The sequence below is a fragment of the Anarhichas minor genome, unplaced genomic scaffold (assembly GCF_050575085.1).
Source record: "Anarhichas minor isolate MPS153535 unplaced genomic scaffold, ASM5057508v1 ptg000009l, whole genome shotgun sequence".
NCBI classification, from domain to species: Eukaryota; Metazoa; Chordata; class Actinopteri; order Perciformes; family Anarhichadidae; genus Anarhichas; species Anarhichas minor.
The window spans coordinates 1,378,459-1,401,192 of NW_027466455.1; the positions used below are offsets into that span (position 1 = coordinate 1,378,459).

Sequence of the window (22,734 nt, forward strand, 5' to 3'; positions counted from 1 at the left end):
CACACACACACACACACACACACACACACACACACACACACACACACACACACACACACACACACACACACACACAATTTATTTAGTATTTATTTTGTTCTTCAAACAAACAAACAAAAAGCCAAACTATTTACACATCTTTCAGTTGTTCTTTTCCTAAACAGTTTCATTACAAGTATGCTGCTCTTTTAACAACATTTAAAGACTTATTAGGCAAAGGAGCTGAGCTGACAGGGATACAAGTTACATTACATCATTCAGGACAATATTGTTGGAACTACAGTTGCCAGAGCTAAAATAAACCAGATGACTTCATCCCGTTAGGTGGACAGGCCGTGACGGGCTCTTTTCTAAGACTGCAACCAAACATCCAGGGCTTTTTGACAACACAAAATTGCGGTTTATCTAATCATAAAAGTATGTGTAGTGCAGTAAAACTAACAACCTCATTTAAATTTTTTTTTAAGACTGACTGACCAACCAACAACTAACACCACGCAATATCAGCTTTTAAAAATGTCAAACATAGGTATTTTTAAAGATATTCACCAATAAGAGACTTGATAGTATATTCATGGTTTTGGCAACTGATCACGACAACATTAAACCTCGTAACTTTTTAGCACAATTCAACAGTTATGACATAGTTAGCTGTATCTGGTAACTATCCACCAAAACCTCAGCTAAACAAATGCATAAGTGTATTACCAGTCTAAGCTGAAGATATTCATTGAATATCGGTTGTCCTTTGGATTAAAAACTGCATATTGTTTCGATAGATACAAAAAAAAACTGGTTGACTAAAAGCATTCATCTCTCAAATCCAATTACATATACATACGTGGGACAAGACACTTTCCAAATATTCAGGACATAGAATGTCCTTTGAGATAACACACAACTGACCGGTCAATTCCTTATCTATTCAGTGCTACCAGAAATGTTTAGCAGGCAGCGGCACTACCCGGTGCACTGACAAAGCTGCAGCAATCTTGACCAAGTTGTGACCCCACCTCAAGGTTTAGCGTCAAAACCCACAAATATTACAAATCATGGAAGCTTGCTCTTACAATCATGCTTCCTACAAGCCTGAACGGACATCTCAAAACTGTAAAAAGTACCTAGTTGCTTCCAAGACATTTTAAGTCCTCCCGGAGTGTAAAAAAAACAACAACCAAAAAGCCCCAACTGGTATCTCGATTTGAGGAGGACCCCGTCACTCTGGTTTAGTTCAGCCTGGAGCGGTATATCCAACAGCGGTTCTCACACAGCAACGAGTCTGTGCTTTAAGTCAATCTGTGCATCCCAACCCGTCAGCTCAGCTCCAGACAGTACAGACTCCGGCCCTTTATGAAGCCTGCACCTTCAGCAATAATCTAAACAGGAAATCCGAACAAAACCACTCTTCCTTTAAAGGAAACCAAAAGGGCAACAAAAGCGAACCAGCAAAATCAGATTAATCAAAAGACCGCTTGCTGCTCTAATTTGTAGCTAAACAGTAACTTCCATGGTGATCAGACGTACATGTAGCCAATGAATACAGAACAGACCGTCCTGTTTGCAAACAGTAAACAGACTTGTAGAAAGCTCCCATCTTTCTTTCACTTTAGAGGACAGTTAAGGAGGTGGTTTCTAACTTAAATTCGTCATTTAGAGAACACTTTCAGTTCGCCGTTCAGGACTGAACTATACAATTTAAGGCATGTTTAACAGAGAAATAAAGCAAAAACCACTATGAGAGAAAAAAATCAAAAACACAAACATTTACATTATTTACAAAGCTCAGCGTTTATATTGATGAGCGATGATGCTTGTGTGTGTGTGTGTGTGTGTGTGATTTGATATTGATGCAGCTCCGTTATGTATATGCAGACGTGGTTCCAGAGGAGAGCCACTGTCACTGAGTGTACGTGTGCATGTAGTGTGTCTGCAACCCCTTTGAACTCTCGGACCTATGTGACGTGTAGCTACGCGTTTGTGTCGTGTCATGTTTCAAAGTCTGTTCGTACAATTTCTTTATTTAGTTCATCCAGTTCCACAGCTGCAGGGATTTCTGGCGACTTCGATGTAATCCAGCCACGTCCATCGAAACCCAATCCAGCTCTCGAATCTCTTGACGTCTGGGAGAGTCTTCAGTCCCGCTGATTAGAAGACCTCCACACAACCACCTGAGAGTTTCAGGCCGAGGGGAGGGTGACATCTGGGCAATACGAGCCTCTTTATCCTCTTACTCGCCGTAGAGAGCGCCTGATGAAATCCCAAATCCAACACAGATGGGGTCCAAGGTTGGTAAACCTGGAACTTCATCTGGTAACTGTCCAGCCGATAATGCCGACGGCGAGACAGAAAAGTTTCTTAGGGTTTAAAGTTCAAATGATAGGTCAAGGGTCAACTGGTTCATGGGTTGGCTGTAGATTAGATCCTCCTTGCAGAGGGCAGCAAATAAAGCACAGCCAGACTCCTGTGAGAAGACAGAAAGAAAAGACTCACCACACTCTCCAAACCACTTAGAAACAGAGTGCCACAAGATTAACCAGGAGCAAATGGATCAAATGAAATGTTCTCAGCCCAAAGTGCCAAGAAGAATACCTTACCAATGCCAAAGCTTTTCCCTCCTGCAGTCACTCGAGGCAGTCATCGGGTTGGGAGAAGAGGTGGAAGCCTCCTTGCCAAAAGCTCTTCAAACCCACGTCTGCCTCTTCACTGTGCATGTTGATCAAGCACTCTTTGCGGGCCTCTTTGTAGCGGCCGCGTCATCCATTTTGATAACTGTCAGTCTTGGAGCCATTGTAGCATGTCCAACACCTCAGTCAATGTTTTCTTTTTTTATTCTCTCCCTTCCATCCCCGATTATTTCAGGGTTACTGGCAAACTAAGGGAAACTCACAGCGAGTCCATCTCAAACTATAGTCAAAAAGATTGGTTTTCTTGAAGAACATTCACTCCATATAGTCAACGTCTCATGAATTTTCCTTCATCCATTTGCAAATTTTCTTTCTGCTCTGAAAGATAATACAAAAATATGGTTATATACACAGGAGGTGGGAGAAGACGTGCTTCTCGAGTCTCTTATTTCAGTTTGGGAATATCTTTTTCAGTGACTTTGTCAAAGTCGTAGCAATCCTCCTGTTGTAATTTGTGCTCCCATCCCCAAAATGGTACCTCACAGCTTGAATGAACAAAAGTGCATAGGTGAGTTGGTGAGTGGGCAGGGTGTGAGTGCTTCTGAGGGTTGGGGTGAAGACGAGCGCACTAACTGGGTGTACTCGTATCACCCTCTCAGTTCCCTCGAGGGTTATGCAGCCCTGCACTCCAGTCTCCACAAAAACGGAGCCCGTCCTTGATTTTCCCGCCTCCGCTCCGCGGGTTGATCATCAAGTCTCAGGATCCTCAACCACACACAAAAGGTGCAGTTAGAGGACTGTGTCCATGTTCTTGTGATACCTGCCACTCTTCCTCAAAAAAAACCACACAAAAAAAACCACCACTCAATGTCCATATGGCAGAAGCGCACTTGCAAACCCCACCCGTCTTATGTGGGGAAAAAAAAGAAATGAAAATAAAAACTGCACCCACAGAAATATCCATGTGGTTTGTAAACAACCAAAGCTCCAGTATGGAATAGAAAGAGTCCTTTCTTTTAATTCTTAGTCACTATTTGTACGACCAGGATTGTAGAGGCAGTGTGTTCAACTGTATCCATCCCGAGCTCTTTTTTTTCTCCTCTTTTTCTTCACTGTGTAAATGTTTAAAAAAAAAAGTTCTCGCTAAATTCTTTGAAGCTTTTTTGTATTTTGTTTCCATTTTTGAAATCTTCTGAGGAAAAAAAAAATAAAATTCTGGTATCAGCACGGGTTTCTTGTCATTTTTTTGGAATACATTCAATATTTTCTTAAGAAGTAATACACACACTTCACATGGCGATAATGAAACAAAAATGAAACAAATTAAGGAAAAAAAATAATAATTGAAACACAACAAAAAAATAGCAGCCCCAAGTGCTCGTTATCTTAGTCCAAATACTTTTTAAACTTTGTATATAATGTATATATTCATATATATTTTTCATTAAAAAAAGAAAACTCGTCATTATCAAATTGCAACAACGAATAAGTAACACAATATGCTAACATTTCATGCACCGTTCTGTGCACTCGCACATTAAGATGCTGTTTTGTATTTTTTTCAGAGTCAGCAACTCGACACCTTTCATTCACAAGTTCGAGAGCTGACAAAAGGCAACATGATCACACCCCAGGACGACAGACTAGACTAACCTTCCGATGGATCACCCCTAGACTGAATTAGAAATATTTACGATATATAAACTGACAGACTTTTACATACACTGTGCTGAGCACTGACGCACATCACACTCGCTCTCAAAAAAGAGTTAATGTCTCAATGGCCACGCACCCGATCCAAGTTCTTAGGCACAAATGTGCATTCATACACATACAAAAACAGCACATGTATTCCAAAAATGAGTACCTGTAGTCTTAACTCATTTCTATGAACAGAAAATGAACATGCGCGCTCACACACACGCGCTCACACACACACACACACACACGAAGTCTCATTCTGATGCACACACAGTAATGTCCCTCATGATTCGCCCTGCCTGTTAGTCCTCACAGGTCTAGAGACAGCCCCCCATGGGGAGAGGCTAAGGGAAATAAACTAGTGGTGGTCATCACGTGATGAGCGCAAAGCCAACTTTTACAAATGTATGCATTTCTATTTCGTCTATCTGGGGATGAAGAGCTGGTGAGAGAAAGGATGTGTTGTGCAATTGCCCTCTCTCTCTCTCTCTCTCTCTCTCATTCATTCAAAACATCTCTCTCATCACTCTCTCAAGACATACAGATCAAGTCCCTGTTTGGAGAAGAGGGACACGGACACACACACACACACACACACACACACACACACGGACGGACACACACACACACACACGGACACACGGACACACACACAGTCTTAACATGAGAATACAAAATTACCATCTGAACAGAAAAAAAGACAAAAATGGCCTCTTATGTTTCATACATCTTGGTAAGCAACAAAAGAATGAAGAAAAAAACAAAAACTTGTGCAGACTGGTATATTACTGACACAAACCAACCATCACACATCAGTCGCTCTCACTGTCATACGAACACATTCACAAAAATATTCACTTCTAGAACTAACCCCATTTGTTTGATTTTTTTGTTGTTTTTGTTATTCTTTTTTTAGGCAAGTGCAAATCTTCAAGTTTTTTTATAATCCATTTTTTCAATAGCTTTACTTTTTATATAAACGTAAAAAAAATGCTAAACAAGAGAAATATCAACAGTGTTTGTCTTTCGAGAAAGGATTTGCTCTCTGAAAAGGTTTCAACTAAAGGTCCCCCTGACTTTGAAAACCTAACAGCCCGACCATTCACCCCGCCGACTGCTTCACCGCCCCCTTCCAGTTCTGACGCACGCAGATAGTGTGTATGTACACACACCGTATGCGCACAGATTACCAACACACTCGCATTCACACACATGAAAAAAAAAAAAAAAAAACTATTCAAATCCCATCTCAATAAAGTGCATTAGTTCAGTATAAGGTGCTTAATCTTTTGAGTGCCAGAGGATACCCATCTTCCTTTTTAACATCACCCCCCCCCCTCTCCCCTGCTCAAGTGATCAACTGGTGCAGCAGGGAGCCCTTTTTTTTTTTCTTTCTTGCCAGAGGGAAGGAAAGAGTGGGAGGCGCAGATCCAGGCGCCTCCACCTCCCCTCACACTCGCTCCCTTCCTATCCCCCCCCCTCCCCCCCATGGTTCCCCCAGCAGTGCACATTCGTCATCAGGTTTGTCTGATTAAAAGACAGAAGGCCTCAGGTAGCTATTGCTGCTGCGCTGTGTCACATCAGTAATCCTCCACCATCTCCATCTCATTCAGGCTCAGACACTCGCCCGCGTTGTGGAATGAGTACCCTGCAGGGGTGGTGGTGGTGGTGGTGGTGGGGGGGGAAGAGACAGAGAGAGCACAGTAAGATCAGAGGACGGGACATGGGGGAGTTAGAAAGGCTGGCAAGGGGGTAACAAAGATGCAAGCCAGAAATAATGTGACAAGAAGAAACCTCTGCTCTAGAAAAGGTTAACCCTTAATTTTAAATGTAAGAAGAAGCAAACTCATTGCAAACCATAAGTTACATTTATGTTGATTAATAATCAAACGTAGATAGTGGTCACATCCAAGCCCATGAGGTAACGTGCATGGGTTCAAAATGAGTGTACCGACTTCAATGTTTTAATCAGCACAATCTCTTTTCCCGCTACAGAATAAGACGGCTGAAACTATATAGATGACACGATCCATTTTTAGCGATAGCACATTTGTTTTGGCCACCGGTTTACGTCTACCAACAGCGAGCCGTATCCCATCCCCGGGTTTACGCTCCAAGCAGCTCATGGGGACATAAATAAAGCTCAGGCATAAGCCTACCCTACGAGCACGCCCTACTCACCACCTGGAGTGGGTGCAAACAGGTCATCAAGAAGATGCAGTACTCTCTGCAGAGAGTCTCCTTGGTCGCTTTTGTTAGACTCTATTGAGGTCGTGTTTTGTTTAATTCACAATGCTAATTGAGATTCAAAGCTAGCTATTTCTAGATTCTGACCATTTCCAGAGGACTGAAGTCAAAAGGAAGCAATATAAAATGCTGGTGAGGTCACGTACCTAAGATGCTGGGGTCAGAGTGCAGCATCATGGGCTGCTTCTTCTTCATCTTCCCCCCCTGGTTGTCATAGAGGCCAGCCTTGCTCATGTGGTTGGCTTGAAACATGGACTGCAGGGTGCTTGGATTCATTCCTCGCATCGAGTCCTAAAAACAAAAGAAAAGAAAAATAAAGACAATCGTACAAATGCTAGTCAGGACATTCTCAACGGCCCCACAAAGTTTTTTTTTTTTTGTTTTTTTTTAAAGCTATGAGAATCCATTTGTACCATATTTTCAATCCCTTCGTGAGGAAATAAATGCCCTTTCTTGTCGTAGCCTTCAGTGACCGCTATTGCTTTTATGTTTACCGCTGACTATAAATGGAGTCTTGCACTTAAGACAGTGACGTTGTCTTGTTGGCATGTGTGCATACTGAGAGTTCTCCCAGTTTTCTTTGAAGGACCTTGTTTTCCCATGAATGACGTCCAAAATGTGGACTTTGCGTTTACACATTTAAGGTTGTCGGCCCAGGTTTTGATATTCATCAACCAGTTGACAATTGTCAAATAGCAGCGGGAGACATAAAAAGACACAATCACAAGAACTCAGCTCCATCAGTGATTGTATGTACAGTACAAAAGCATATCTGCATTTACCTGCAGAGGGAAGTTCATGTTCAATCCAGCCACTTCCTTTGATAACTGGGATTCATAAAGAGGGGAAGAGGAATGATTTATAAATTTAAATAGCACACTTCAAAGGCTCCTCTATTTTATTTCACGTAGCCTGTTATTGGTAGTTTTAAACCTCACCTACATATTAAAACATTCACAATTATGCACATGCTCTTTTCCTGATAGCCAGTACAACAGGAACTATGTCCCAGATTTGTCACTCAAAATGTACCAGGTATTCAGCACATCCTAGTTAAAGATATTTTGCATTGATATCATTTGTATGTCTGGGCAGCAAATGAGAACTTAGCCAACAGGTTATGTTTTTTGACATATGCAGTTCTCATTTTACCTGCTGCTGCTGTCTCTGTTGGTTGGCTTTCTGTTTGGCACGTCGCTCCAGAAACTGTTTGGCGAACTCTTTGGCTTCCACTGTGTCCCCTAGGTAGGACCGGATGAAGTCCAGTACTGCATAGGGAGACTCCACCTCCTTCAGGTACGCCACAATTGTGGCAACTTAATAAAGACATACAGATTATTACATACATTGATTAGCAATGCTGAAAATGTGTTGAAATCGGTTTACTTAGAAGTCCTTTTTGGTCCATAAATACAAAAATGAGTTGTGTGCACATAGTAATCACCTATCTAAGTTTAGGGGGAATTGTCCTCACCCTTGACATTGCTAACTACATGAAAGCCTACCATCCAGAGAAGAGGAAGAGTTGTTGGCAGAGGTGTTGAGAGCGTGCAGCATCTGTTCACACCAGGTAGTGAAGCCGTCCTGAGGCTTCATGCCCTGCAGCAGCTTCAGCAGCTTCTCCTCCTCCTCTGTCCGCTTTCGACGCATCATGTACTGCTCACTGCAGAGGACATGGGGTTCAGTGCACATTAACGACGTTCGTCATGAAAAACGCAGTACCATCTGCCACGGTAGGCGTGACAAAGTGCACAGTATTTTTAGCAGTGTGTATTCGATCTGGTCTGTGTACCTGAGTGAAGGGCTGCTGCGGCTGTTCTTCAAGCCCATGTTGTTGTTGCTGTTGCCACGGAGGCTGGACTGGTTCTTCACAGCCTCGTCCCACATGCCCATGCTGCCCGAAGAGCTCACACTGCCACTCTTACCCTCCATACCTCCAGGCCCACCCCACATGCCAACTCCATCCGCCCACTGCGATCCCATGGAGGAGCTCCCCATCGACATGCCGGAGTGCTGGAAAGATAGAGAAATCATTGAGATTTGCATTACCTAAAATGGACTTTCTGCTTGAAACATTGAATTTACTCACGCGGTCTCTCTGCTGCTGTGCTCTCTGTTGCTGCTGCAGCTTCAGCAGCCTCTCTGCCTCCTGCTGCATTTCCAGCAGAGCCATAGCCGGGGGCTTCCCGGACTTGGATAGCCCAGAGGAGGGAGACCCGCTCCAGCCTGAGCCGCTTGCCCCAGAACCCTGCTGCTGGGGGGTCTGCTGGAGCAACTTCATGATCAGTTCCTGCTGCTGACGACACTGCAGGAAGATATCAAAGAGGAAAACACTTTAAAGAGGAAATGTATAACTCCACCAACAGCACTTAAAGCCTCAGCCATTCTTATTGCATTTAATATTCCTATAACATAAAAGGTTAAACATTTTTTGCATCAAAAAAAGAAAAGACATTTCAATTTTGATTATACAAAATCAGAAATAACAGTCTGAATATTTGTAGCCCAAGGCAACAGACAGTGATAAGGGAAATACGTCATTCCTTCAACTCACCTGCTTGCGTCTGAAGAGCTCCTCCTCCTCCCTCCTCTTCTGCTCCTCCTGTAACCTCCTCTTCTCCTCCCTCCTCTTACGCTGCTCCTCCTCTTCACGCTTTGCCCTGAGTTCAGCATCTCGCCTCTCCTGCTGGAGCTGAAGGGAGAACATCAGGAGTCAAACGAGTAAAAGGCACAGATTAAAATACGCAACAAAAGCTGCATTCTGGTTTTGCGTCTGACACAATCTATTTTGAATGCAGTTACTGTGCCAGCAAGCAATAAAAAAACATTCAATTGAGAGTTTTTAACTCTTGAAAGTGAAGACAATGAGATACAACTGATGACTGGCCACGCAAAACATATAACACAAAAAACAAGAAACAAGAAACGTTGTCTGGCTGAACATCTCACAGATGAACCCACCTTCTGAAGCTGTTCGAGAGTTGGACCCTGAGTAGAAGGATTCATTGTTATGTCCCAAAGACTGGCTTCACCGCCTACATGGAAATAAAATTGGATTAATTTAGCAAAACTTGGGTAAATGTGTTGTGGTTCACAACCAGGTCGCAGTGTGGAACGTACCGGATGGCTGTGAAGCTGAGGTATGCATGTCCCACATGGACCCTGTATCTGGCACTGACATCGACCTGTTCATCGAAGGCATCATACCCTGCTCACTGCACCTGGAGCAAACAAAGCAACGTTAAACACTGAAAGAAAAGGCAAAATTATAATTACAGAAACTGGGACCCAACCAAAATGTACCCCCCCCCTCCCCCTGTAGTCCTACCTATTAATGAGCTGGAATAGCTGCTGCTGTTGGAGCTGCTGATAAAGAGCTGCTGCTGCCAGCTCCTGTTGCTTTTTCAGGCGGTCCTGGTCTCCCTGAAAAAATGACAATGACCAGTCAATAAAACTCAAGACACCAAAACACAAATACCCATATAAAGTGGGATACGGCTAAGAGAGGATTGCTTGTGGGGAATTGTCCATTAATTACAACCACAGTCTGTGCTTTACAAACTAGTCTGGGCGTCTTCACAATACAGATTTTGTGCGTATCTTAAATATGATTTAAAAAAAGTAACATGCAGTCAAATATGCACAAACATCTGATTAAATGTGCCACATTCATAGGTAATCAGGAAAACACGTGACAATATCTGTAGTGTTATATTACAGCACTAAATGCAGGTATGGAGGCCGCTCTGTGCTGCTCCATTCATTTGAAGCATACATGCAAACAAGGATTTTACTGCAGGCCACTGCATAATGTAGTTATACGACTGTGGTTTGAATATGCATATCCTTTTCCCACTTCCTACAGAAGGGAATGAAGGTATTGGCTGTAACACAGATACAATGACAAGTCTTAAAATCACGTGGGGGCAATTTCACAAATCTCTCTCAAGTTAAAACAGAATTTGAAGGAATCATTGGGTGTTTTACCGTAACCTGTCTATCAATCTTCCCTCTCCTCTGCATCCTCCCCTCCCCATCGTCCACGTTGGCTGAGCTCTGACTCACAGTACCGGCGGAACCCCGGGTGGACTGCGAGCGCTGCGTCGGTGGTGGCTGTCTCACCAGTAGGGGCGGCGGGGAGGGCCCCGGGGCGAAGGGCACGCGGCCCCACATCTTGATGACATCGCCCAGGGGCTGGAAGCCCTCGTCGCAGCCCCGCTTCACGAGCAGGGTCATGGTGAAGTAGCCGGCCTGGAACCACTCGCACATCTCCACGGTGGTGAAGGGACCTGGTAGCGGGTCGGACAGAGACAGAGAGAGATGAGCTTACAAAGCAAACCCTGTCGCCATGTAACCGACTTTAAGTACCTCCTTTCAATTAGTTCAGACAATATCAATATTAATGCATCAACATGCCACGCTTGGCTGTATGAGTGTGCAAGTAACTATGCATGCCACGGTGTGCGAGTGTACCCTGGATCTCTCCCTGGGGGTCCTTGTAGAACCACTTCATGGCAGCCTCATGTGACAGCGGCAGAGCGGCTGCTGTGTTCCTGCTCTCCTGCTGCTGCAGAGCCTGGGTGAAACACTCCTCCTCCAAAGAAGTGTCCTGCAGTGATGCCACCATCTTTTCCGCCTCCTATGTATACACACACACACACACACACACGACATTACACCAATACATAAATTGACCTTTTTGAATATAATGAATATGGGTACATTTCATAATTACATTTATTGATGATTCTACATACATGACTCTTGAATATTCTGCAGCACAATAATCTAGTTGATTAGCGTTAACTGCGCTTGAAATGTGCCTTCTGTTGTTCCTACCTGCTGCAGGTGCTTCATGCCCTCATCGTCCTCCATGTCTCCGCCAGGTGGAGGGAGAAAAGGAGCCGCAGAGCAAGGGGGTGGGGGAGGCAGACTGGAGGAGGTGAGGGCGCCGAGGCTCAGCTGGACCTTGGAGCCCATTAGCGTGGCCATGTCTGACACAAAAACAAGAAGAAGCGTGAGGATGTGGGGGGGGTAGAGCCACCTACTGGCTCTGCATCTGATACAGCAGTAAACAAGATATTAAATGACTGGGGCGAAACATATTGTGTATCAAACCAAAATATCAACGTGGCTGAATTCCCCCCCCCCCCCCACACACACGCAAGAGTCCTGAGACTTAAAGAGCTTGGCTGAATGAAAGAATCCAAAAGCTCTGAAGTTACAGAGCCAGGACTCTCAACACTTCTAATCTGTATGAATAGCTAAATGTTTGGATAGTGATGGTCTGGAAGTTAACTCTTTGATATCGTATTAGTTGCTTCAGGGCTTCCAAAAAGATTTAAGGTTTAAGAAAACATTTTCAACTTGAGTTTATTGGTGAGAATCAGTCAATATGAGAATCATGTAAGAACGGCTTCCTGCCAATGATTTTATGGCATTTACTCCTCCCTTTCAATCTCTCAAACTGATCCACTGACCAAAGAAATGTGCACACCTGCTGTACTTTTGACACAGTTTTGTCAAGTACTTACTTTACAGTAGTTATATCAACATTATGTCGATGTGGCTGTTTCACAGATGAAACCTTAACACTGCCGATAATCTAACGAATGTTTTATCCAATAACTTTTTAGAATACATCATGGTTAACTTATGAGTACAATACATATGCCTCTATAAGAAAAGAAAGAAAGAAAAGACATTTTGGCTGAATACATAAATATATAAGATGCATAATAACGCTGCTAACTAAATATATCTTCATGTTGTTGCAATAAAGCGTACCTTCACTGGACATGCTGCTGGCCTTGACGGAGTAGCTGTTGTTCATCTGAACGATGTCCACCATTGGGCCAGCGTTGCTGGGCCGAGGCTCCAGGCATGGAGGGGAACAGTGTTGGAGAGCGGGAGGAGACGAGGAGGGAGATGCTCGCTTTGTCTCGCAATCCCCGACAGCTGAGCCAGCTTCTTTACTCTCTGTGAGGCGAGAGTGGAGGAAAGGAAGTAAGATGCCACAATCATGAATAATGAATTCCTCCTGGGCCTGTGATCAACTAAACAAAGTGCAGACGATTAGGTGTTTTGCACATTTAGGATGCAGAAGGAGTCATCCATTTCATCAAGTTTCATTAACATTTAAATTTTGCATTTAACTCCTTTGGTCAGTGAAACAATAATAACACATATTCCAAAAACGTTTTAAAATCATCAAATAAAGAGAAGTCTTTCCTCACCTTTGTCTTTATCTCCTTCAGCACTGTTCCTCTCCATGTCAGCGAAGCGCTCCTCCTCTTCCTCCTCCTCCTCCTCGATGCCCTTAAAGTCAAACTCCTCCTCCAGGATTGTATCCTTCCCCCCCTTCTGACAGAAAAGTCCAGGAGAAACAGTGGCAATGAAGGAGTGTAACAAAAAGTGGGGATGACTGTATAAGAAATATACTGTCTACATACAAGATGTGCCTGTTTTCTAAACACTGTTTTTGTATAAAACCCAATTGTGCACATGTTTATAATACCAGGGCCTGAAAATAAATGAAAAACCGACCTTCATAGTCATGAAAGCTCCAGAGGAGTCAAACGTGCCCATCTCCCCGTCCTCATCGTCTGTACACCACTCGGGCAGGCCGTCCCTGCCGTCCTCCAGTCCCTCACTGCCTGCACGCCGGCGGCCACCACCACCACCGTGGCCATCCGAGTCCCGGAAATCAAAATCAAACTTCCTCCGACGACTCTCACCTGGACCGGTATGGTCCCGCCAGCCTGCTGAGCGAGGACCACCATCTGCCAAAAGGAATGGGCCGCCATCAGTGTCAAACTGGACTGGAGTCAAAAATATAAAGAGGTAAGTTTCTGCTACAAACATTAAAAAAGGTACAGATTCAAGATTTCCGGAGAAACACATTGCCAAGTGACAGCAGTTGCTTGGACAATCATGTGGTTATGTCTTGGGATCTTATATCTCACTTCCTGTTTAGAGGAAGAGTTTTAGAAAAAGGTCTATTAACCCGACTGTCCTCAGAAACTGTGGAGGCTTCAAAGTGCAGCTCTGTTTCAGCTAAAACTGGATTTTGTCATTTAGGATTACACATTTACTGCCACTAGATGTCACTATAGCTACTATTTAAGGGAAATCTGCTGCACACATTGTTAACTTGGCTCTGATGGCAGTGAGGAGTAACATAAATCAAATTTTCTTCTACCCAGGACATTAATCTCATCAGCTTTCACAACTTAAACCAAAAGGTAACACATTGGGTTATTACACAGATTGAAATCTTTATCATTTGAATTTTTATGAAGAAAAAAAACACTATAGGCGACGATAACAAAGTAAAAGGATTTTAACATTTAGAATTGTTGATAGTTTACACAGACTTAAGAGCAGTTGAAATGAGGCCTGAATACAGGAATACGTGATTGTTCAAAAAAAGGTCATTGGTCTCGTGTGGTTTAAAGCTGTTCAATACAAAGTGGCCATGTAACCAACATATGGACTGTTAAGCCACCTGACAATGAATAAATAAAAGTTTGTATTTCTCTTACCATCCCTGCGGATTCCAGTAAGTCTCCAGTTGGTGCCCGGCTCCGCCCCCTCCTCCTCCTGCTGCTCCTGCTCCTCCCGGAGGATGCGCCAATTATCGCTGTCAGCCCTTGTGTACTCCTTCCTTCCCGGAACCACGGGACCTACAGCCTCTTCAAAGCCGGGACGTCCCACCTCTCGCCGCAGCGGCTTCTCAAATCGACGCTCGCCCCTGAGGACAGGAGGGAAACAGAGAGGAATCAGTTGAGTGATAGAGCGAGGAATACAAGCCCAAAAACATGAAGTCGGTTTTTATCTGAGAGGAATATGTCAAGCCAAAACTTGCATCTCATCACTACCGATTCACACACTTTAACTGGTCTACAAAATAAACTGGCTAAGATATACGATATACAGATACTTTAGTTCAGCCTCAGCAGATACAAGCAGATGTCTGCAAAAGTGAAAAATCATCCCACAAAAGTAGAAATCTACAAGAATAGCAAAGAGGATAGTTGAGTACATGACGCTGGATGACAGCTTCTCTCAGCAGTTAAGATATATACCGTTACTACGCCATGGAGAACCCAAGCCATGATGTATTTGACCTTTAGGTCGTGTGCGCCCGGCCTTTCTTACCGGTCATCCCAGCTCTGGCTGCGGTGTATCTCTCGGACGCTGCGTCCGAAACCCACCTCCGGCTCTTCAATACTTCTTTGGTAGAATCCACCTTCACCACGACCTCGTCCTGATTATATACACACGGAGAAGAAGGCGTTTATATTTAATATCATCATCATCTGAATAGAGAACTTGTGATCAGACAGTCTGGATTTTGTCACTCATTCCCTGCAGTATAATACATCATATATCACCTCTGGCCAAATCATACACAAGACTATAACACTGCTACACTGTTGTTGCTTCTGTTGAGGATCAGTGCACTACTGTTCAGTTAATTATTTCCTACTTAGTTAATTTAATACCATTCTATTTAGTGTATATACAGTGCATTTTATTACTTTATTTTCTTAAATTGAATAGGTCCTGCTCTGTTATTTTATTATATTGTATATATTGTGCATTTTCCATACTTAATATTATTATTTTATTGTGTAACTTCGTTTGCTGCTGCCACAGATGAATAAAGTATATATATCTAATCAGTCAAATGTGCTCTCTCCTTTCTTTTCTGTTTCTTATCAGCCTAACATTTTAGATTTTTTTTCCAACAATTCAACAAACACGTTAAATCAACATAAATGTCTTGTACCGATAAAGCTTCAAGGTGCAGACAGAAACAAACACCAGCACATGCACACGAATCATGAAAACCACACAGCATCGCTCTTCCAAGCTGTTTCCTTGGCTTTCCTGCACCGGACGGCTGGTGTTTACGTTGGCCATTCATGTGCGCCAAGTGCTGTGTGAGTCACAAGGTGAGTTCATAAGCCCCAGCCGTTTTTAGACAGGTGTGGCTGGACAAAAGGACGACTACGCAGACAGGCCGAGAGGAAGTGTGCTGCATCAAGATGGTGGAAGAAAAGGGGGAAATAAACACTTCAGTGGTTGGCTTGAATAAACTGTTACTTTGCCTGGATAACAGCCATTGTAGTTCCAGCCAAGGGTTTTGGGCAGCATTTCTGTTGCTGTTGGACTCGTGTGAGTTTTAGCATAAGTGGTTGTGGATTTATCACGAGTGTACTTCGGCCGAATCAATGCTGTTCTATATTTGTTGCAGTTTCTCTTCTAATGGGTGTCTGGGAAGATTTTTTTACCTCGACCGCCTCGTGTGGCCCCTCGTCCTCGGACCACTCCAGCTGGGGCGGCCCCGCCCACCCCTTTTCCCATGAGCCTCAGCACAGCCACGCTGTTCACAGACATGGAGAAGTTCCTCTGCAGAGAGAGAATGGAAAGAGCAAAAGGGAGGAATGTGAGGAATGTGAGCTCAGAGCCATATTTGTTAACCAACAGAACAGCTCGTTTTCTAAAACAGAGATTGTATCGCTACGACATATCACATGGCGAGCTGAAACGGCTCGAAATTTGCAGGTATCCGTGTGTTTGTGGACGCGCGTTTGTGACTGACCTGCTCCTCCTCAGTGAGTGGCACCAGTGCCAGTGGCTGCATGGGCTCATCTTGCAGAATAGCAGCAAACTCCTTATCCTGCATGTCCTCTGGGACCTAAAACAACAACAACAGGCACTTAGATGAAAAAATCGTAATACCATTTTTTGTTCATGACTTCTAAAAGCAACTGACCTCCAAACAGGTCTTGATTTTTGAGGATAGGGAAGCCAGTGGAGGTTTAAAAGCAATATGCATGCTTGTGTTGAGAACGTGCATGATTGCTTTTGACACCAATGACTCCCTCAACATTGGTAAACATTAAAGATGATTCTTGCCATTCTGGGATTCATACAGTCCTGAGAGAAACATTGCAGAGTTTTGCCACCAACCTTGTTGTCTTTGATATAAAGTGCTAACATCTCCTCTCGGCCGTAGCGGTACTCGGCCAGCTTGTACTTTGGCATGGCGGGGGAAGGAGGGGGGGAAGTCACACTCCCCCCACTGGACAGTGCACGGAGCCTGCGTGAGGAAGGAAAATGTCTTGGCTCAACACAGATGACATATTAGCTTTCCAATCTCAAGATTTCATTTTAAAAAAGCTATTGCGAGCAGCCCAGATTCCAAGGCCCGCTGTTTAACAATGGCTCCATTGACGTGCCTCGACAAAACAGGTCATTGACTCACAGACCCACATCAAAACCACATGGAACTCTCAAGAGATGTTGGGGGGGGGGAGGGGGGGTGTAAGAGGTAAAGGAAGGCATCATAAAAGACCAGTTGGTGGCATATAAAAGAGGGTAAAAATAAGTGGTGCAGCGACTAATATGAATAATAATAGCAGAGCTGAGGAAACATGGCAGTGGGTGAGATACTGAGAAATGTGTTTGCATCCACTTCTACCTGAGCAGAATTCTGCTTCCTCTCAAACAAGACAAAACGTGAAATCTAACCACACTTAAATCTATACAGTCACGCTCCTTTGTGCTCCTATAGAGCAAAGGTTGGCAGAATAACGGGTACGTAAATCAAAATGCGAGGCAGAATGTTTTCACTGAATTCTACCACAATGACTCGCACTCTCGACTGCCAAGAAAACCTCAAATGGTCGACATAATTTTCTCACGCCGACAGGCATTAAAAGACGTGTAAACATGCCGGACACCAGACAGCTGCATGTGGCGAGCACTCCAACCGGCCACTGGATAAAAGTGGGCGAGGAGGGCCACCGAGAGGAAAGCAGCTGCAGATGTGTAAAGAGAGAAATGTTGTGCAAAGCTGGCACTGCACCAAGAATGCACACAGCAGTCACGGGCTGTTAAGAGATGGAGTGCTACCAAACTGAAGACTACTAAGACCAATGACTGCGTTTACAAAATGTCATACAGACTTTGTAAAATGTCAGTTTTACACAAAAATTTATCTCATCACGAGGGCAAATTGCCCTTAAGTTTCTCCACACCAAGCAAGTTAAGTACATATTGACTTGAGTCGGTCATAACACACTTTAAACTTCATTACATCTTCAAACGGATTACATCTTCAGTACGACTTCAAACATTTGCTGAAATAGTGCAGAGAAAACAGATCAGTTACCATTCTGGGCCGAAGTTAAGAGTCTCAGCAGTCATATTCCTCACGTCCACACAGAACTGAGTATCTGAGAGGAAAAACAAATTAAAGTTTTAAATTCTAAAGAAAAAAAACATTTTTTTTAAAACAAAAGAGCAAATGTGCCTTTAGCTGCCTTACCCTGTCCAGATGATCGGAGCAGGCTGGACTGGGCTGGACCGGGCTAGGGCTGGCTGGCTGTAGTTAGGCTTAGGTGACTAGAAGGCTGAGTGGTGCTTAAGCTGTGGTCACAGAGATCCCCAAACACACAGACACAAAGAGAATAGCTGCCAGTTTCAGGTGCTTGAGGAATACCAGGTTATCAGGTCCTAACTAGATAAGGAAGGCTGGGGGGTGGGGGGGGGTGGGGGGTCGACTATAGTTTGGAGAATGGAAGCTCCTGCTACTCACAGCCGACAAGGGTTGATGAACATAAAAAAAGAAACAAAAGAACCTTGGAAATTAACGATGGAACAAAATAAAACACTCTTGCTAGTAATAATGTTTTTTTTCTTCCTTTTTTTACAGCAGTTATATCTCACATTAAAGTTAAAAATATCGATTGATTCATCAAAAAAGTAACGCAGGGAACGAAACAGCCAAAACACTGAAACAGGCTGCTGGAACAGCTGCCAAGAGCAGACACGACTCCTCTTTTCTTTTCTTTTCTCCCTCTCTCCCTCCGTGCCCTTTCCTCTCGCTCCAACTGAAATGTGGATTGACGGAGACCCTCCAGGTAACTCCTTTATTTCCTGTCCTCCTCCCTTTGCACCACTGAAAATGAAGCAGAGTTTGAGAGAGAGAGGTGATCAGAGAAACCATTAAAAGACAGGTGGAAAGAATAATGTTAGAGCTGTGCACTTAGTAAATTAGCTGTTTGTTAAGATGCATTTTCACAGCTTGGCAGTCCGCCCGTATTGTGATAGGAAAACAAGTGTCATTTGATTTTCCAGAGCGTAGCCTTCACACACTATTTTCACAGCAAGCCTTGGACTCGCTGAAAGGTACCGGCGCAGTCCGATCGATCGATCCATTACAGCGCACGGAGCTGGGAGAAACACACTGTGGTGTTCCCACACGGAATAAATGAAACTAGCAAACTATTTCTAGAGGAGCGCTCGATCATGGCCCCGTGTTTCTGCTGCTCGTGGGACATTTTTCCAATCCAGGGAGTAGATTTCAGTGATGTTGTAAACCAGACAGCTGTTTGGGGATAGTTGATAGTCGAAAGTGTCACGGCAGCTACACCGATATCCAACCGTTAATGCTCATCGATGGTTAGCGCGACACAAACATATTCCTCAACATTCACATCTTCTTTGCGGTTGTATTTACGTGACCACGCCATGTCGCTTTAAGAAATGTTAATAGAGACGGGTGTACAGCTGGGTCTGGCTATTACCACTATTCACAACTTATACCAATGTTTACGATAGGTAGATGTGGTAATTTTAAACCTAGACGTTACTCTACACATTTCTTCTTTTTTTTTTTAACCATCACAACAATCGTGTTAGTTTTCACATTCCAGATGCATGGAGCACTGCTCTGTATTAAGCGGCCAGCAGACCAGCCCGATCTCCACAAGCTGAATTCAAGATGTGCCATCATATGCAATGACACAGATATTATGTTTCCCAAGCACCATCTAGCATCAGCTTAAGCAGTTGTTCAGAGCAATGTGTTCCAGGTTGTTGGGCTTTGTAGGCTGATCTAAGGAGCCGATCGGTAAAAAGGCATTTTAATTAAGACTGCCTTCTATCGAGCAAGATGTTAGGAGCACGATAGAACTTCATGAACACGATGAGTGAATCAGAAAATAGTCTGATCCATTAAGTCAACCATAAAATAAACTAAGCATGTGTTCCCATTAATGTCTTTGTCCTTTAGATCTATATTGGGGGCCATAAATTCTGGTGACTTAAATAAGCAGATTTTATCAGCTGTACCCAATTACAATCACATTGGAAATTGATTTTTTTTTAAATAACCAATTGCTGAGGGTTGGATGATATTGTGGGATACAATGTGAGAGGATCAGAATTTTTTTTACAGTCAGTGATTTTGTCTACTGTTCATACAGACGTGTATTTAACGCATTTGTATGTATTTAGTATCTCTGGCTGTTTGATTAACAGAACACATGCCATTTCAACAAGTTTCTTTCTGGTTGGAAGTAAAAACATATTGAGCATATTTTCTATATATTGCAGTGCTCTTATGAGGTGAATCAACAGTGTTTGTGACCTCGTACTTGTAATACTATTTTTTTTTTTAGCATTGTGCACACCCCTGTGGAAAGTCCGCTGATATGTTGCACGAAGTGAAACAAGCTTTTGTTACAAAGTGTGGCGCGCGTTAGCATCACGTTATATCATCCTTTTGTAGGTGCACTATTTACGTTGGTCTTCTGCAACTTGTTATGCCACACTGCACTCGGTTAACACTATGTACTTTAAAAAATCGAGTACAACATGATTACAGTAGAGTACTTTGACAGTCTACCTTCTGCGTAACTCCACAGATATTCACTACCATAACTAACAACATATATAAATAAAAATATACATGTTTAAGGCAACAGTTTGGAAATTGGATGCCGACAGGTTCAACTTACAGCAGTAACAAACTGCTAAATCTTATTTTGAATTTATCAGCTGGAGGTAAAGGTGGCCCTATGTGTGTGTGAGCTTAAAATATGTCAATCTCTATAGAAACCTAAAAAATATAACTGTTATGGAGATAAATTGGGACAAAAGCCACCAAACGGGATTGTACTATTTCCCTCAAACCTCTGGATACCACAACTGTTTGATAAACTTATTTAGGCTACTGATGCAAATGGTTTAAGTATCTGGGAATTATTTAATGCTGGTAATCATACTTAAAAGGGAATGTTTGGAAATGTTGTGAGCATTGTGACACGTACATTTTGCAATCATTTGTCATTTTAAAAATAAAAGCAGCAAAACAAGAGAACATATGACATTATGATTACTATAAGGCATTTGATTTTAAAGTCATAAAAAATACATATCAGCCTAGAGCAGCAACAATTAAGAATATTTAACATGAACCTCAACATCTGTAGACTGAATGCGGTTAGTATGGCTTCAAAGTATTTCATAACTTTACTCCGTCCGGTCTCCGGGCCACAACAGGCAAATAATAGCAATCTTTAGTGTCCAGCTCAAACTTTGTACCGAGGAAACTCAAGCAAGGTCACGCAGTAATAACGTCGCCTGCAGAACATGACATTTCTTATGCATTAGGACATTAGCAATTGTTATGCTCCTCAAAATGTGGCGGGATAACGACTTTAAGCTGCGAGAAGGCCGACTGAAAAGCGACAATAACGCTGACATTCAATGTATACCAACTCAAACTTTAACACACTCAACAACGCGCAACTGTTTCGTCGTAAAGATGGCTAACGTATTGACAAAATTGCTCGAGTTGACGTTAGCTACCGTGAGTGGTTGCGAGCTACATTAGCGCACATCGTTCAGTTGTTCGTCTTTCAAGCTCATTACTGCAGATCTACGTGAGGGTAAAAGTACATAAATATATCCTTACAACGGTATACGGAACCCACAATATCATATTTATGTTGCATAACAGAGATAGGTTAGCTAGCTTGCTACCTAACCTAGCACAAGCTATGAGTTAATCGTAAAGGCCTTGGCTCTTAGGTTCAAATGACACCCGATATGATGGCGGAGGGGGCGGAGTGTTCAGAGCAGACTCCCCGGCCTTCTCCGCCAATGTGCGGGACGACCACCTCCACTCCGTTGTCGGTGTTAAGCTAGGGCTAATGCGATGTAAACAAAACAAAATGGCAGAAACAACAACGCTTTAACCGTAAAAGGACTTAGTGCAAATGCATTTTTTCACGACAGATAAAACCAAACCATTCGAGCTGCTAGAGCCGAGGTTAGCATGTTAGCTCACGTTAGCCAGCTAGCTAGAAGACAAGCTGCAAAGAGGAACCGTGGCTTACCTTCACTGTTTATAGCTAACGTTACCAGACTGGTCGTCTGCACGGCGTGTCTACAGCCAATATATCGTATGCATTGGTCTCGTTAAACACTGTAAACGACAGAATCGTACTTTCAGAAAGTCGTGCTCTGTATTTTATTTATTATTTTTTTCCCCTCTCCTCCAACGGTCGCTGCTGCGTATCAGTATGTGTCTGCTGGCTCCTAGTCGCTGCTCTTCTTGTTGTTTGTGTTTCGGAAACATGGCCGTCCGTGTGATACCACGTGACTGGACATTGACAAGCGGCTAACCAATGTTGTAGCAGGGTAAACACACCCCTATTTAACAGCCTGGACACTGTTAAGAGTACACTTTGCAACGGTATTTTTTAAATGCAGAGCGTCTAATGATGCGTTTAATCAGCCAGTAAGCTGAGCAGCGAGGCCAACTTTAGCACAAGATTGTGTTTTAGGCATAAAACAGCCAGTTCAATACACATTCGCGAGGCAGGAATAACAAAAATAACTTGAGACAAAGTTGTTTCATGAACTTTACAGCCAATAGCATCATGCTTGAAATGCATACTGATATATTTTGAGTTATTAGCTATCAATACCCTTGAAATTGAACTGAGTGACTAGCAGAACATGTTGAGTAGCAATGTCGAACTGAGCATGCGCGAGACTTTGTGGACGGCAGTATAGGGTTTCGTCAGCAGAGGGCGCTGTTGATTAACAGTGGCAGTGTGTGAATAAACGGTAAATGATTTGGGACAGATACACATAGCCTGCTCCTTTGAAATGGGACCATTCACAATATTATAATGATACAATATTGACATGCATGAAGGCTAAGTTTGAACTAATACTATATTTCATGCGCCCTCGACAAGGGGGTGGAAAGTGGATGAGAAAAATATTTAGAACATGTGCCAAAATATATATGTATATACTTTTTTAATAGGAACGGCTGTATTACCAAGCA

The 22,734-nt window shown here is 43.2% G+C and overlaps 1 protein-coding gene across 7 annotated transcripts; it reads right to left on the minus strand.

Annotated features, from left to right (window-relative positions):
* Positions 1-76: 76 nt before the first annotated feature.
* Positions 77-22,027, minus strand: gigyf1a (GRB10 interacting GYF protein 1a). Of its 7 annotated transcripts, none has more exons than XM_076086983.1 (26): positions 21,773-22,027; positions 17,914-18,546; positions 17,758-17,821; positions 16,554-16,683; positions 16,183-16,278; positions 15,872-15,989; positions 14,733-14,841; positions 14,117-14,325; positions 13,119-13,354; positions 12,809-12,935; positions 12,360-12,551; positions 11,412-11,566; positions 11,046-11,211; positions 10,560-10,861; positions 9,901-9,995; positions 9,693-9,793; positions 9,534-9,607; positions 9,127-9,264; positions 8,662-8,877; positions 8,365-8,585; positions 8,078-8,235; positions 7,725-7,888; positions 7,355-7,399; positions 6,719-6,863; positions 2,595-5,973; positions 77-2,461 (listed from the first exon to the last, which is right to left on the minus strand). In XM_076086983.1, exons 3-25 carry the CDS (start codon positions 17,790-17,792, stop codon positions 5,906-5,908), a joined length of 3,300 nt encoding a protein of 1,099 aa, XP_075943098.1. In that variant the 5' UTR covers positions 17,793-17,821; positions 17,914-18,546; positions 21,773-22,027; the 3' UTR covers positions 77-2,461; positions 2,595-5,905. The 7 variants fall into 7 exon arrangements, with proteins under 7 accessions (XP_075943098.1, XP_075943094.1, XP_075943097.1 ...); XM_076086979.1 differs by having other exon boundaries at positions 12,809-12,932; positions 13,119-13,393; XM_076086982.1 differs by having other exon boundaries at positions 9,693-9,787; positions 10,566-10,861; positions 13,119-13,393.
* Between the last annotated feature and the right edge of the window lie 707 nt (positions 22,028-22,734).

Bases quoted from the DNA above. Each gene is read 5' to 3' on its own strand.
- gigyf1a (XM_076086978.1), bottom strand. From the start codon at position 17,792: ATGACTGCTGAGACTCTTAACTTCGGCCCAGAATG. The intron at 12,552-12,808 runs GTGAGGAAAGAC...CTCGCCTCACAG, and splicing joins TGAAGGAGATAAAGACAAAG to AGAGTAAAGAAGCTGGCTCA. The intron at 10,862-11,045 runs GTACACTCGCAC...ACCCGCTACCAG, and splicing joins CCCCCAGGGAGAGATCCAGG to GTCCCTTCACCACCGTGGAG.